Source organism: Hemicordylus capensis, chromosome 3 (genome assembly GCF_027244095.1).
Source record: "Hemicordylus capensis ecotype Gifberg chromosome 3, rHemCap1.1.pri, whole genome shotgun sequence".
NCBI classification, from domain to species: Eukaryota; Metazoa; Chordata; class Lepidosauria; order Squamata; family Cordylidae; genus Hemicordylus; species Hemicordylus capensis.
Genome location: NC_069659.1, coordinates 214,396,880 through 214,413,631, shown reverse-complemented (window position 1 = coordinate 214,413,631; position 16,752 = coordinate 214,396,880). Strand labels below are relative to the sequence as shown.

General features: G+C 44.7%; 1 protein-coding gene across 1 annotated transcript; it reads right to left on the bottom strand.

Annotated features, from left to right (window-relative positions):
* Positions 1-8,463: 8,463 nt before the first annotated feature.
* LOC128352297 (phospholipase A2 inhibitor alpha-like protein) lies at positions 8,464-13,861 on the bottom strand. Its single transcript, XM_053312750.1, has 4 exons — positions 13,810-13,861; positions 12,441-12,554; positions 11,269-11,352; positions 8,464-9,035 (listed from the first exon to the last, which is right to left on the bottom strand). Exons 2-4 carry the CDS (start codon positions 12,535-12,537, stop codon positions 8,695-8,697), a joined length of 522 nt encoding a protein of 173 aa, XP_053168725.1. The 5' UTR covers positions 12,538-12,554; positions 13,810-13,861; the 3' UTR covers positions 8,464-8,694.
* Between the last annotated feature and the right edge of the window lie 2,891 nt (positions 13,862-16,752).

Below are 16,752 nucleotides of genomic sequence, written 5' to 3'. Positions count from 1 at the left end.
CTGCCCTCCCTGCAGCTAGTGCCACCACTGCATACTGACTTTTTTTAAAAAAGGTGCACGCTCGGGCATGGAGACTGTGGTGGGGCAGCGTGGGGGAGCAGCCCGAACTTGGGAGGCCCCCCGGATCTAGGTAGCCACGGGCCAGAACCCCAAGGTCCAGCAGTAAGAGCGCCTCTGACTTCTCACACAAATATACCAACAAACTCACTCTTCAAAATATATAATAGCTTATTATTATTTGGTTCTCAAGCTGCACATTTTAAAACGTATACTCTGGGTGATGATTTTTTTTTGCCAGTACTAACCTCTCCTCTGTCTTGATAATGATGCAGACCACATCTCTCCAAGTGACTAAAATATAAAGTTCCTGAGGGAATACAATCCCTCAGATGGATTTAGTGTAGTGTTAGGGAAAAGGAGAACTCAGCTTGGATTAACCAATAAACAAAATAGACTATATAGCCCCAACCAATTGGTGACCTTAGGCCCATTCATACATTATGTTCAACACTCATACAAGTGTACAATGTACACAAAGTACAGATCTGTACACTGATACAGTCATTCACATGTTATGTTGAACACAGATACAGAAGTACACTTCCTAAATGTACCATGCATGTACCTGGCCTGTACCCAGGTTCACTTTTAAAATGAACACAGGTATAGTCATTCACACAAACACATGTACACGTGTACAGACATCTCTACACTTGTACAGCATAATGTCTGAATTGGGCTCTTGTTATGACATTATCTAGAAGTAGTGGTGGGGGAGGAGGGGAGCTACCTTGCCTTTGGCACTTCAGTAATACAGCTCCCTCATCACACAAGGAGGATATAACAATGCACTCTAGCCAATATAAGATGCAGAATAGTGTGTGTGTGTGTGTGTGTGTGTGTGTGTGTGTGTGTGTGAGAGAGAGAGAGAGAGAGAGAGAGAGAGAGAGAGAGAGAGAGAGAGAGAGAGAGCACACACACACACACACGAGAAGAGTTAATGTGGTCTTTCTCACTGGTAGGAGAAGAGAAAGTCTGGTTTATAGGTCAACCATATATGCAGACCTGAGGTCTTTTAAAATGGATACTGGAGAAAGTAGAGGGTTCTCAGCTCACTCGCTGTGATCTGCATACATCTCACCTTGGCAGATATGAAGCCACTTGGAAGAATTATTACAGTTGTGTTTAATAGTCTTGAGCAGTGAATTTCTATCAAGAATCTGGCTGCCAATTTGAATTTTGTCAGATTCTGTCAGATTATCAATCAGTCAAAATTTTCAGATCCCAACTTTAAATAAAGGCTCCACATTTATTTTCATAATAATAAAACTTTATTTGTTAGCCGTTCTATAAGCAAGTGGGTCCCCATCATCCCTAGTCTCAATGCCATTGGCCTTTGGCCATTGTGGCTGGAGATCAAGAGAGTTGTAGGCCAACAACATCTGGGGACCCAAGTTTGAGAACCCCTGCCAGGGGTGGAGCTACCAGTATGTAAGTGCATATGGATTGGCTCTTATTCATCCATGTTCACATCTGAAAAGGAGTGTGGTGTCAAGTGACTGAAATATCATGAAAATACAAACAGTTCTGTGCAAAAAGGAGAAACTGTCAGCACTGGTTTGATGAAAACTTGAAATAAGAATGTAGAAACTATAGAAGTGGAATCCACCTAGCTAGACACATGTAAGCACACCTAACTCTGTGCTGGATTGTCATTCATTTATCCTTGTTTGGGCAAATATAACATAGTTTAACGTAAGTATACTTGTTGACAGCATGATGGATTTTGGAATGGGTTGCTATTGTGCAAATGTGCACAGTGGTTTCAGAAATGGTGATCATGGTTTCAGAAATGACATTAGTCTGAATAGACTGACTGAATTGTGGGTTGTTGATCGCTTTTTTTTTTAACCCTTATCAAATACTGGAGCACATTTTCTCCCAGGTTCCTTGTTTCTTACTTGTTCAGTCATGACACCAAGGCAATTATTCATTCTTGTAAAGAGATGTAAGGAGTCTTATGTTAATGTATCTTGCCAGCTCTTCGCTGAACATTGTAATTTGACAGTAAAACTGAATGCTTTGTAAATCTTTATTTTTGTTATAAATAAATCAAGATTTGTTCAATACTTACTTGAGCTGACAAGCAAACAGCCTCCTGGCAGTCACTGGCAACAGCATGAACACTTTAATAATATATATGGTATGGTATCAGAAAACAAACATATACACATTCCCTGGAGACCTTTGAAAAAACAACAATAATCTGTCACTGTTCCTTAGTGAAATTTCTCAATTGGAAGTTGAGCATATTTTCTGATATGCTGCTCTCTGATTCAGAAAACAGTTGTAGATACTAAAATATCAGATGGCAGCCTGGCTAAGTGTGAACAGGTGTGTGTGTGTGTGTTCAAAACATCACAAAACTGAAAGGAGAGGAATGGCTACTTTTGTTGGAAGTCTTCCTACTAGTAAAAATTATTTTGGGAAGTAGGCCTGTACCAAATACTCCCTCTATTTCAGGCCTGCACAACATGCGGCCCGGGGGCCGGATGCGGCCCGCAAGGCCTTTTTTCCTGGCCCCCAGGGCTATTTCCTCTTCCTCCCCCTGCTGCTTAAAAAACACCTCCTCAAAAAAAATTCCAGCCGCTGCACGGCCGAGGAGATGGCTGTGGGGGTGCGGGTGTTCTTCCTTACCCTCCCCCACGGCAGCAGTGGCGCACAGCGGCAGAAACCAGAGTGACACTCGGGTCTGCTATTTGGCCCGGTGTTGCTTCCCAACTGCGAGGCGCGCCTGCGCAGTTAAGTCTCTTAAGTCTTTCTCTCTCTCCCCCACCAAGACTGTGCCATTCTCTCTCTCTCTCTCTCCCACCAGACTGCTCCATTCTCTCTCTCTCTCTCCCCGCTCAGCTGCCTAACAGGTGTTAATGTTTGCATTATACGCTCCTCTCTCCGCCCCCAAAGAAAGAAAAACAATCATAAAGATTCTTTGGCACTCAATCTTAAATGCATGCATGTATATGGAACTGAGAGTCATTTCTCACAGCCTGGGTAGTACAGCAGTGTGAGTTGACTCAAGCTGTGTAACATAGCTGGCTGTGCATTGTTACAAGGTGTTTCAAGGGAGTTTTACCATGAGCTCTGCTTGCTGGCATGCTCGTTTTTGCACTGTGAAAGCTTGCCTTGTGATCTCAGTTTACGCTGAAGTGCTCCTATAACAGCTCCATCTCAGAAAAACCTGCAGTGTTAGCTTTAACAAGTGCCTGTGGTATCCTGCTAAAGACGCAAAGTTTGGCAAGAAAAATGGGGGAGGGGATTATATGCCAGGACCTTTGGAGATTGTCTCTTGCTTGTGAGGAAAAACCTAAGTATAATGTGGTGTGTATCATCATTGCATCATAATTCTGTTGTTTGAGATACAAGCCAACTCCACATAATTCTGTTGTTTGAGATACAAGCCAACTCCACAGGGTTGTTGCTTGTGAGGAAAAACCTATTGCATTTTTGGTTATTTATCGCATTTTTGGTTATTTATCACATTTTGAAATTTTTGATAATTTTTGTAATTTTTTAAATTTTTAAAATAAAAGTTTTCTGAAACATGTATGTCCGTCAGATGTATGCTGGGGGGGCGGGGGGGAATGCCGCGGGGGGGGGGCAATTTCAGTGCTTGCCCCGGGCGCTGTTTTCCCTAGTTACGCCTCTGCTGAGACCATAGTTAGGCAGCTAAATAAAAGCCTGATTCTTTAATATGTTTTTTTTCCACATGTGGCTTCTGTAGTTTTTGCAACTCATTCTCACCCTGACACTTGGTCTGCTTCCACCCGTCCGCCGCCGAATCCTTTCTTCCGTGCCGCCGCCGGGTGTCCGTGTGTCTTTCCTCGTCGTCCTGCCTGTGCCTGCTGCAGTGCAGCCCCAGCCCCAGCAACGACGGTTTCCTCCGCGACGGCGACCGCGCCACCACGTGCAGGCGAACAGAGGACGGATGCACCGCACGCTTGCACAGCGCGACTCGGCACGCTGGCCGAGTCGCGCGTGCGTCACTGACTAGAGACCCTCTGGCTGGCAAGCCACTAGAGGGCCTCTTTCTGGCTGTTCCAGACTAAGCGAGCGATGGAGCGAGCGAGCCTCAGCCAAGGGCAGGCGCAGTGAGCAGCATGAAAGGCGCCCGCCGCCAAGCCAGGCCACTGACTGGCCGCCAGCAAAGCAATGGGTGGAGCGCGGGCAGGCAGGCGCAGTGAGCAGCATGAAAGGCGCCTGTCGTGGCGCCCGCTGCCGCCAAGCCAGGCCACTGACTGGCCGCCAGCAAAGCAATGGGGGGGGGGCGCGGGCGGCGCGGAAGGGACTGCTCGTGGGGGAGGGGCGCCGACGCGCTCCCTTGACTGCTGCAGCGCTGCTGCACTGAGCAGGAGAAATTTGTATTTTAAAAAAACATTTTTTTAAAAAACATTTTTTGTCATGGTGTGACCTGAAAAGATGGCGCCCGGGGCACGTGCCCCCCCTGCCCCCCTATAGTTACGCCTCTGGTGTGTGTGTGTGTGTGTGTGTGTGTGTGTGTGTGTGTGTGTGTGGTGTCCCTGCTGCCACCCCCTATGGCCAACGCAGCCATAAGTGGTGGCAACGTTAAGGTAAAATTTAACTCCCCTCCCTCCCCAACTCTCTTTAACTAAGGCCCCTGGTCCCCCCCACTTTACTGGTAAAAGGGAATCCTTACTGGATTCCCCTTTACCAGTATGCTCCAAGCCAGTTTGAGTTGAATGAGGCCGGGGTCGGCTCAACCTGAACTTTGTTGAGCCAAATGGTTCGACGTTGAGCCAGCTTGCACACCCCATATTTATTTATTGTTCAATGTTTATACTACCTTTCCTAAAGCATCCCAAGGTGTTTTACAAATTTTAAAATCATATTTAAACTATTAAAAATCAGTTAAACAGTAAAAACCACAGAACACCAAACAACAACACATCATAAAAAGGTTATTCAGAGTATACCTCTTAATATCAGATACGAAGGTTAAGGTAATACCAAGGTCATTTGCACAATCAAAAACTGTGTTCTACCCAAGTTTGGGACCTGTGTGTGCTCCCAATTTTCAGTTGTGTTGAAGCAAGGTGAGAAGAAGACCTGGATATAAGTGATTGTGTGGAAGCAAGGTAGGCGGAAAACCTGGGCAGCTTTTCCTCCTACCTTGCTTCCACACAATCACTTCTACCCAGGTTTTCCTCTCACCTTATTTTGCTTCCACCAAAAATTGGGAGCACACACAGCTCTCAAACCCAGGTAGAACACAGTTTTTGAATGTGTGAATGACCTCACCATCTTATGGTTGAAGGCATTTGGCTGACTACTGTTGGGAGCAGAATGCTGAGTTACAGTAACCTCGGTCTAATCCTGTAAGGGAGTTCTTAAATTTTTATCTATATATTTAATTCTCTAAGGCATACCCGTGGCTCATCCCATGCGTGGCAGCTCCCGTGAGAGTTCACAAGCAGTTGCCAGATAGCTTTGGGTACACTGCTGCCAGCCGCTGGTGGCAAGGGAAAGCCCCGCTGGGGCAGTGGGCGGCAAGGGAAAGTGCCACTGCCAGGCTGGAGGGCAGCAAGGGAAAGCGCTTGCCAGGGAGGGAAAGCACTGGCCAGGCCTGCAGGCAGGGAAGAAAAGCATTGGGCCAGACCAGCAGATGGGGAAGGAAGGGAATGCAGACTGGTGCGGGGAGGAGAATAGACTGGGGCTTAAGTGGGGGAGGAGAGACAGGGAGGACTAGGGGCGCAGATGCTCTGCGCCAGGTCAGTTAGTTTTCATTGTTTTGTTACAAGTTCTTAGTATGTTGATATAATGTGGTAAGTATAGCCACACTAAGCCCCCAAACATGCACCCTTCACAGAGCTGATCTTCTTTCTTCCCTTCACTACTATTTCCAAGTTATTCTCCTATGGTTCTCTCCTACAACATTTGCCTTACCCATCTGTCCAATGCTGAAAATGCAGCGGAACTGTATGTGGCATGCATCAGTCAGCTTCTCTCAGTGGAGATAATGCCACATATAAGATGCTGCTGCACATGTATGTGTCCAGACAAGGATGTATGAGTGCAGTGCATGTGTGCATCTCGTATGATCTTAACTGCACCTCTCTGGTTGATCTCAATGGGCGATAGGGCTCATAGCGAAGAAGACGTTCTCTTAAATACCCTGGGCCTAAGCTGTTTAGAGCTTTATTGGTTATAACCAGCAATATGCATTTCCCCCAGATACCTATTGGTAACCAGTGTAGCTCTTTCAATATAGGAATAATATGGTCCTTTCAAGATGACCTGGAGACCACCCTGACTGCTGCATTCTGCACCAATTGCATTTTCTGGACTATGTACAAAAGCAGCCCCACATAGAGTGCATTGCAGTAATCAAGTCTGGAGGTTACCAGCATATGTACCACCGTTCTGAGGTTGTTCATCTCAAGAAATGGACGAAGCTGGCATATCAGCTAAAGCTGATAGAAAGCACCTCTGGCAACCGTCCCAACCTGGGATACTGCCTTGGGGTGGTTTTTAATGAAATGTGCTATATAAATTTAACAATAAATAAATAAAAGGTTGTGGAGCCAGAAGCACTCCCAGACTGCTAATCTGTTCCTTCTGGGGAAGTGTGACCCCATCCAGAATGGGCAGATCAAAATCATCTCCAGAGTTCCGATCCCAAACATTAAGTATCTCTGTCCTATCCAGATTCAGCCTCAGTTTGTTATCCCTAATGCAGCCCATTACTGCCTCCAGGCAGGCATTTAGGGAGGTTGTGCCTGCTCCTGATGATGCTGACATGGAGAAATAGATTTGGGTGTCATCAGCATACTGATAGCACCCTGCACCAAATCTCCTGATGATCTCTCTCAGCGGTTTCATGTAGATGTTAAAAAGCACTGGAGACAGTATGGAGCCATGGGGAACACCATACAAAAGTTCACATTCAGAAGAACTACACTATCTGGAATCTGCCCAAGAGGTAGATGTGGCACCACTGTAAAGGAGTGCCTCCCACCCCTAACCCTCTCATTCGCTCCAGAAGGATACTATGGTCGATAGTATCAATAGCCGCTGAGAGATCCAACAGGTCCAACAGAGTCACACTTCCTCTGTCAATTCTCAATTGGAGATCAGCCATCAGGCCGACTAAGGCAGTCTCCACCCCATAGCCCACCCGAAAGCCAGTTTGAATTGGGTCTAGATAATTAGTTTCTTCCAAGACTGCCTTCTCAGTTACCTTGCCCAGCCATGGAAGGTTGGAGACGGGCCTGTAGTTACTCAGCTCTGAGGGATCCAACACAGGCTTCTTCAGAAAAGGTCTAATAATTGCCTCAAGACAAGGAGGCATCCCGGCCCCGCCTCTCAGAGAAGCATTTATATTCTCTACCAGTCCCTCTACTATGACCTCCCTGCTAGATAATATAAGCCATGTTGGCCAAGAGTCAGGAGAACAGGTGGTAGGCCATACTGCTCTGAGTAGCTTGTCCATCCCCTCAGGAGTCACAAACTGAAACTGATCCAACCTAACCACATAAGAGGAGTTGTTGGACACTTCCACATCAGACAGAGTAATTGTGGGATCTGAATCTAAGTTGGCCCGAATACAAGAGATTTTGTTCACAAAGAACTCATTCAAAATGTCGCAGCAAGTAACTGATGGTTCCAAATTCTGTTTTAAGGAAGGAAGGGTGTGTACTAACCCCTTCACAGCCCTTAACAACTCTGCTGGATGTGAGCTTGCAGTTGCAATACAGGCAGAAAAGAATCACTTATTTGCCGCACGAATTGCCAGAACATAGATCTTCAGATGTGCTCTATGACTTAATCTGTCGGATTCGAGTCGAGTCTTGCGCTCCACTTGCACTCCAGTCATCTACCTAGTCACTTCTGCTCCTGTGGATCTTCCATATATCAAGGGGCCAATTTTGAAGCAGGTCAGAGAGGATGCATATTAATGACCATCCTTGTACAGCTGTTACTATTTTTAGGCCACCTGATATGACACAGAGGGATTAGGACTAATTGTGATTCATTTATTATTTGTATCCTACTCTTCCCAGAAGGTTTGAGGTGGGTATTCATAAGAGAAACTCCCAAATGACAGAACCTCCAAACCACCGTCCCCCAAGCAAGTCCCAGAGATTAAAATACTAGTTGCTTCCTCCCCTCCACCGCATTAACTTAATCATAGCTACTATAAATCAACCCAACCAGAATAATGAACATGTGATAATTGTGGGATGATCACTATTTGATGTGTGTTACCACAAACTAGGAAATGTAATTTAGAATTAAGAGAGCATTAGATCCTTGCATTAAAATGGCCCCTAGAAAGATCCCTGGCTATTCCAAAGCATGAAAAAACTTGGGAATTCACAAAAATATATATCTGGTACGCATCTTTGTTACACATCGGATTAAAATAGATCTCAGATACTCGCAAAATTCAAATGAATGATGTATTTATTTATGGCATGTATATCCCACCCTTCCTCCAAGAAGCTCATAACAACATATACAGAGATGATCCTTGTTGCTCTTCATAAGGTAAGGTAAGGTCAGGCTGAGAGTGAACCCATAAGCTTCATGGTTGAGTGGAGGTATGAACCAGGTTCTTCCTGGTCCACGACCAAGACTCTCTCCATTACAACACACTGGTTCTGATACTAACAGAAGTTAGGGAACAAAGGAAAATTCACAAACTATCAAAAGCCGTTCTTCACAGGATATGGCCCTCCACTTGCCATTTGTATCAATCGCCACACAGTTCTTATTTTCATCAGGGTTGATTTGTTCTTGAGGTGCCCAGTTAAAGTATCCTGAGACATTACGGTCAAGATAGACTGACTGGTTGGCCCTTTTCTTCAAGACATTCTGCAAGGCCTGATTCTCACTATCTCTCTTTGGAGCAGGCATATGGCCACCGGCTTCCACACAGGTGGCATTTGCAGATTGATAATTGCCTTCCTTTTCATTAGTGGTGTATAATTTTTCACTTCCAGTTGCAAAAGTCCGAGCTAGAAGAAAAGAGCACAAGCATGACATTGTTATAAATGTGCTGCTTTTAGGATCTTCCTGAAAAAGTTTGAAAGAGATAATCAATCTACCTAGTGCTTTACAGAGCAATATAAACAAAGGTTTTCTGCCCCAAGGAGCTTACAATCTGAATTTTAAAAGAACAACGTGGCAGGTTGGGAGGAAGACAATAGAGGTGTGAAAGAGGGAAGAGTTAAAAGGGTGTCTGTTAAACATGGGATTGATGTGGACAAATTTAGTTTCATGTACTTCTATTTTGTTTCAGTTGGGGCTGCAGACGAAGAGGTTGTCACAGGATCCAATGACAAGAAATGCTTTGAATTGGGATTGAAGGGAAAGGGAGAGAGAGGAGGCATCAGAGCCCCTGGTGGTGCAGTGGTAAAACTGCTGCCCTGTAACCAGAAGGTTGCAAGTTCGATCCTGACCAAGGGCTCAAGGTTGACTCAGCCTTCCGAGGTCGGTAAAATGAGTACCCAGAATGTTGGGGGGCAATATGCTAAATCACAGTAAACCGCTTAGAGAGCTTCCAGCTATAGAGCGGTATATAAATGTAAGTGCTATTGCTATCAGATCTGTGTTCTGAAACTAAGTTCCAGGCAAAAGGAGTAACGAGGGAGAATGGGTGGGGGTGTTGTTTCAGAGAGCAAGAGGTTCTCTAAAAACACTGATTTGTGGCTTGGAGGATGCAGAGTATCTGGAAAGAGGGATTGGCATGTGAAGTGGCACAGGTTAGGGCAAACTGCTTTACATATTGTTACACTTCTTTAACTATAAAAGACAAGGCTAAGGTGGATGTACTCGTAATGTTCTAGATTCTAGAACGATAATAGTCTATATTGGGTATAAACACTATTCCCAGGAACTCTGGACTTCTGGGAAACTGGACTTCTGAGGGTAAGTGACAGGTTGTCCTGTGCCTTGAGGCAGTGCTCTGTAGTGCTCTGTTGGGGGCAGTGCCCCTCTCCCAACTCACTGAGCTCCCTTTTCAGAGGCTGAGAAGAAGAAGGACTGCTGCTGCTGCCACCCTCACCACCTCCACCACCACCACCACCAAGTGGTTCAGAAGCAAGTCCCGCCCCCCATACCCTTGGAGAATGGGAAGAGTTACTGAGGCCATTGCCAAGTCCTTCAAAAGCAATGCCCCCCCCTCCACTGGCCAATGTCTCATTCCAGGAACCCTTGGGAGAAAGCCCACCGGCCAATGGGGATAACAAGATAAGGAGGAGTTGCTGCATGATTATTGGCTCTTGCAGCAGCTCCTCATCCCGCTATCATACCCAAAGGAAAGCGGTAACATTTTCCAGCCCCACATTAATGTGTGGGGTCTCTGGGAGATGCTCTCAGGAGGTACCTGGCAATGAAAGCAGCAATACTGTGAGTCTGTCAGCTGCATTGTGGCACCTCTGCCATGAAAAAAAGATCAGCTAGGTGGGTGGGCATGTTTGGACCCCTAGAGTTTTGTCTGATCTGGCCCACCTGTGACCTTGACCCTGCTTGGAAACTCAACAGGAGTCCCCTCATACAGGATCATGGTGAAGCTCAACAAGCATGAACTGGACATGCACCCTAGAACATGTCCCAGAATGGAGGAGAGCTGGTCTTGTAGTAGCAAGCATGACTTGTCCCCATAGCTAAGCAGGGTCTGCCCTGGTTGCATGTGAATGGGAGACTTGATGTGTGAGCACTGCAAGATATTCCCCTTAGGGGATGAAGCCACTCTGGGAAGAGCAGAAGGTTTCAAGTTCCCTCCCTGGCTTCTCCAAGATAGGACTGAGAGAGATTCCTGCCTGCAACCTTGGAGAAGCTGCTGCCAGTCTGTGAAGACAATAATGAGCTAGATAGACCAATGGTCTGACTCAGTATATGGCAGTTTCCTATGTTCCTAATCCTTTTCAACACACACAGCCTCCATGGCAGACAATCAGGGTTTTTTTTTTTTTTTGTTTGTTTGTTTTTTTTGTGGACAGTCAATCTAGAGACTTTGTCTGATGCTACAGTCTGAAAACCACTAGACTATACTGAAGCAAAAGAGGAATTATATGTTGCTTAATTGTACAGAAAGTGAGTTAAAAAATCTTAGTAATCAGGCAGCAAACACAAAATATTAACACACAATTTAAAGAGACTTAACACATGAGTCTCCTCATGTATGCAAATACGAAGCTAGGTTCTTAGAAACTATTTTGAAAAATACCAGATTTCCATCTCTCTTACCGTTGTGAACTGAGTAAAAAGCATATTGAAGGTCATCCAATTGTCCTTGAATGGCATTTAATACTTCTTCCATAGTCTTCACTCCTGAAAAGTCAAACTATATCACTTTCACTGAGCCATATACAGCCTGCTAAAAGCAAGTGTTCATTGAGAGTTCCAGTGCTGATAATTAATACTCATTCACATGATTATTATTAGGGTAGAACAAGGATCCTACCCTAGTTTGGGAGCTGTGCAAGGTAAAAAGCAAAGGAGGCGTGTTATCTTCTGGTAGAGAGGAACTGGGTCAGATAGCATAATCCTACCCAGCTCTCATTCCCAGATCTTTACTAAGGTAGGAGAAATCACCATCTGACCCTGCTCATCTTTCCACATTGATAACTTCCTTCCTCTCCTACCTTGTTTTCCTCCTCACTCTTGCTTTCTCCCCTCACAAAGTGGGAGTGTGAACAGGTCCCAGACAAGTGTAGGACACTTGTTCTCTCCTAATAATAGATGTGTGAACAAACCTATTCTTTTTCTTGGGATTGGTGTCTTTTCTTTCAGAGGAATTCTGCACATCCCATCTAGCTATTATGAATGCATAATAATTTATATTTTTGTTAGGTTTGCAACATATTTTTAAAAACCATACAGTCTTCATTTTGCAAATGGATTCTGAGTGTAATTTATTTCTGCCCACATATGAAAAGGCCTTATTCACAGTTAAACCATTGGTCCATCTAACCCAGTATTATCTACTCAAATTGGTAGTAGTTCAGCATGGTCTCAAGCCTAGCTCTCAAACACAACAGATGAAACACAAAAGTCCAGACTTTTGTTTCTGGACTGTACCACTTCAGCTTGTAAGTGAGTGTTCACGTGACCAAATGAATACTCCTTCATACAGTAAAAATCCCTGCATATAGAAAGCCTTGGCATGCTGGTTTTCTATGTGCTGTCAATTCCTGTTGTATAATGGAGCCCCCACCATAAAGTGGTACATCCCATAAATAGGTTTGTCATATTATCTCTTGTTTTTGAGAACTACATCTCAGGTAGATATCTTTTCCCATCACTGCACCCTAAGATCCTTTTTTTTAAGTGGAGTTGGCAGAAAGTGAGCCTGGGACTAGAATTCTGCATGCAAAGCAGGTGCTCTACCATGCAGGCATGGGGAGCTCAGAACTTACCTTCATCTCCACCTCCTTTCTGGCCACGCTTTCTGGGCTGTGAGGTTACCAGAGATGTTCCCAGAATAAGAATACTGAATGCTAGATACAGAAGCATCTTTCAGACAGTTGGACCTATTAAAAAGCACACAGAGTTATCAACCCATACCTGACATGAGTCCTTGATCTGAGCCATTCTTCTTATCTGAGCAAATAATGTAGGTTAAAATAATTTAGGTTAATAATTTAGGTTAACCTAAAATTAATTTAGGTTAAATTTAGGTTAACTTTGTTCATACTAAGAGTGTTCCATAGCTGAATCCCATAAGGGCATTATAGTTTTCCTTTAATCACTTATTAGTCCTTTGATTTCTTTCGTTGTCATTCACAATTTCAAATGAAAAAATGGTGATAAATTCATTTTAACAATATTGCATGTGACAGAACTCCTGCTAACGGAGCAAAAATCATTGTAAAATGGTGATTCTCTTATATTTAGCAGGGAGAGAGCAACTGTCCCTATCCAAACTCAGCACAACATCAACTTCCAGGGGCTGTTGCTGCTGTTCACCTTATCTTTCTACATTGTGAGCCCTTTTGGGACAGGGAACTATCTTATTTGTCTATTTTATATTTTGAAGAATGTGTGTGTCGGGGGTGGTGTTTGTATGTACAAAAGAAAGTCATACTTCTCAATGACCTACAGATGCCAAATTTTGTATACACAATCCTGCCACTCAAATTAGCTGAATGCACTATGTTTTACCTGGGGATATGCTTGGTCAAAATTTAAATAATTTTTGTAGTTTTTTAAAAGCAGAAATTCTGAATTAATCAAATTTTAACTATTGTTTTCAACAGATTATTCACTCAATAATCAGATCTATCATTCCAAAATAACATAATGTCCAATAAAAGCAGAATATCTTTCTCAGATACAAATTTACTATGAGTCAAATTTACCATATATGGTCATTATACAATAAAATGAATTGTCTTCGAAGCTGAAATCCTACAGGTTTAAAACTGTTCTTTTACTTCCCTTTTGCAAGCACATTAATAAAAAATTCTATTACATATATTTAATTTCTTGAACGTTCCTAGAAGTATAATCTATGCAAAATGACTTTGCACAGTCAATGACAAGCCTCATCTATTAGCTTACTATAAACTGCTTTGAGCAAATATGTTAAAAAGCGGTAAATAAATATTTGTAGTAGTAGTAGTAGATAACTATTTGCTCATTAAAAAAGGAAATATAAAAATGCACCTGGAATGCAGAGAATAATCATCGTGTTCTGACTGCTTTGAGCCCCACCCACACCACCTTAGAAAAACAACCAGGGGTCCCTGTTATGAAAATATAAGATCCCCAATTCCAGCCACTTACTCTGAAATTTCTGGTGCTCAAGAGGAGACTCACCGAGACTAACTTCTCAGTGTTTAGTTATCATTTTTATAAAGGGTGGATTGAGCAATATGAGGACTGAGCAAATTGATTTTGCAACCAAGGCTCTCTTCCCAGCAGTAAATGACAGCTATTAGTTTAAGAACAATGTGGTCTTTTAGAATAAAATGTTCATTGCATATTTAGAAATTCTGTTGTTTCCCCATCAAGTTCAAACCAAAAAGCACAAGGAAGCAAGCACAGATTGTGGGCAAGGGGGATTAATTTACCTGAGGATTTTGCAATGCAGAGCAGTTTTATTGCTAGGCAAACCAACTCCCTTACAGTAAACTGTAGCAATCCAGAATTTCCTAATCATGCAGCAAACCAATATCAACAGGTCACACAGAAGGGAGTCTGTCTAAAAATGTGTCTATGACGGTTTCAGTGAAAAACAGTCAGTGTCTGGAATTGGTAATGAGCTGGTGAACAAGGTTAAGTTCCATTTAAATGATTTTTTTAAATTTCAGGAGGCCCAATTTACCTGGGAATCTGACTAGTCTGGAAGAGTTCTGTATGGACCCACCTAGACTCTGACTCAGAGGAGGAGGAGGAGGAGGAGGAGGAGGGGCGGGGAGGAGGATGCTCCAGCCAAGACTCCTGGCTCTAATGAAAGCCCTCTGGATCCAACAGACCCTGAACAGGCAGAGCTTGTCACCCTTCCAGTTGCACCCACTGAGGATTCCTGGAGCTCTGGAGACTCCATGCCATTCAGCAAGACTCCAGCCCTGTCCCCAGAACCCCTCCATCACCCTTGGGACCCCATCAGTGGACACTACATACAAAGGCAGCCCCACGCAGAGCTCATTGCAATAGTCAAGCCGGGAGGTTGAAGAAGAAGAGGTTGAAGAAGGAGCTAACAAAGAGGTTGTGCAAAAGCCAGGACCCCCCACACCATCCTGAAGTTCAGGCTGGCCACACTTGAAATCAGGTGCCTGAGCAGCCCACCCCCATCATCCCGAGTAGGCCCATGGGGGGCAGTCCCAATTGTAGAATCCAAGGGAAAGAGTTGTGGCATGCAAGGACATGGCAGTGGAGTAGAACCAGGAATATTAATAGTTTAATAAAATAGATATTACGTACAGAGAGGCAAGTGCAGACTGCTTTTCCATGCTCTTGCTGCTGGCTGCTTGTTACCCACTCACTGACCCCCGCCACTTCTACTCCAGGACTAGAATACAAGTAACTAAAGCCCCATTCAAAATCTGGCCTGAATCAAGGAATACATTAATCAAATACACCACACTAAGCAGCCAAGTGAGCACTTTGCTTCTGTGTTGGGGTTTGGCCTAACATGGTGTAGTGTCTGCTGATGGGGTCCCAAGGGTGATGGAGGGGCTCTGGGGACAGGACTGGAGTCTTGCTGAATGGCATGGAGTCTCCAGGCACTCCTGGACATAGGCTCCACCTGAGATAACAAAGTGAGGCCTGGGTCCAGGAGTACTCCTAAGCTCTGTACCTGCTCCTTCCAGGGGAGTGTAACCCCATCCAGCACAGGGAGAGCTAACTCATCCCTCAGATTATGAACCCCTACAATGAGCACCTCCGTCTTGCTTGGATTCAACTTCAACTTGTTATCCCTCATCCAGCCCATTTCTGCCTGTATGCAGGCATTTAGGGAATGAATACCATGTCCTGATAACGCAGATGAAAAGGAGAAGTAGATTTGGCTGTCATCAGCATACTATTAACACCCAGTACCAAACCTCCTGATGACCTCACCCAACAGTTTCATGTAGATATTACAAAGCATTGGTGACAGAATAGAGCCCTGAGGGACTCCATATAACAGCTTCTGTTTAGAGGAGCAGCTGTCATCAAGCTCCACCATCTGGAATCTACCTGAGAGATAGGAGCGGAACCACTGCAAAGCAATGCACCCTATCCCCAACTCCCCCAGGTGATCCAGAAGGATACCATGGTCGATGGTATTGAACGCTTCCAAGAGATCCAACAGAACCAACAGAGTCACACTCCCTCTGTTGATGCCCTAGTAGAGGTCATCCATCAGGCCAACCAAGGCTGTCTCGACCCCATGGCCATTCTAAAGCCAGTTTGAAATGCGTCTAGATAATCAGTTTCCTCCAAAACTGCCTGGAGCTGGTTGGCCACGACGCTCTTGATCACCTTGCCCAAAGGGAGATTGGGGATTGACCTATAACTATCCATCGCTAAGAGGTCGAGGGTAGGCTTCTTAAGAAAAGGTCTAACCATTGCCTCCTTCAAACATAGAGGCATACTACCCTCCCTCAGTGATGCATTTATGATATTAACTAGGCCATCTCCAGCTGTCTCCCTCCTAGACAGAAGCAGCCAAGTCAGGCAAGGATCCAGAGAACAGGTGGTAGTCCGCACAGCCTCAAGCAGCTTGTCCACATCCTCAGGAGTCACAGATTGCAACTGATCCAACCTAACACTGCAAGAGGGATTGCTGGACATCTGCTTCATAGATCCTACAGATATAGTGGAGTCCAAGTTGGCCCGAATACAGGAGATTTTGTCTGCAAAGAACCCATTAAAAGCGTCACAGCAGAACACTGATTTGAAGCAGAAGGAGCAGAAATTAAACTCCTCACAACCCTTAGGAATGCTTAGGAGAAATCATGTCTACTGCCCTGATGAGTTCCCTGCTCCAGGTTCCCACCAGGGCATCGACAGAATTACCGCCTGCACCAACTTCAAAACCCTCCAAGGCCTTTTGGAAACCTGCTGGGTTCAGCAGCCTTTTGGGGCAGACCATTCTAATAGGTCCATCACCCCTGCAGGGGTGGGTTGTGGCTGTGAAACCATCTTAACCAGGTAGTGGTCTGTCCATGACAATAGGGAAAACACTGGCTCCCCCCCTCCTGATCTGAACAAAACACCCCCCTGAACAAAACACCCCCC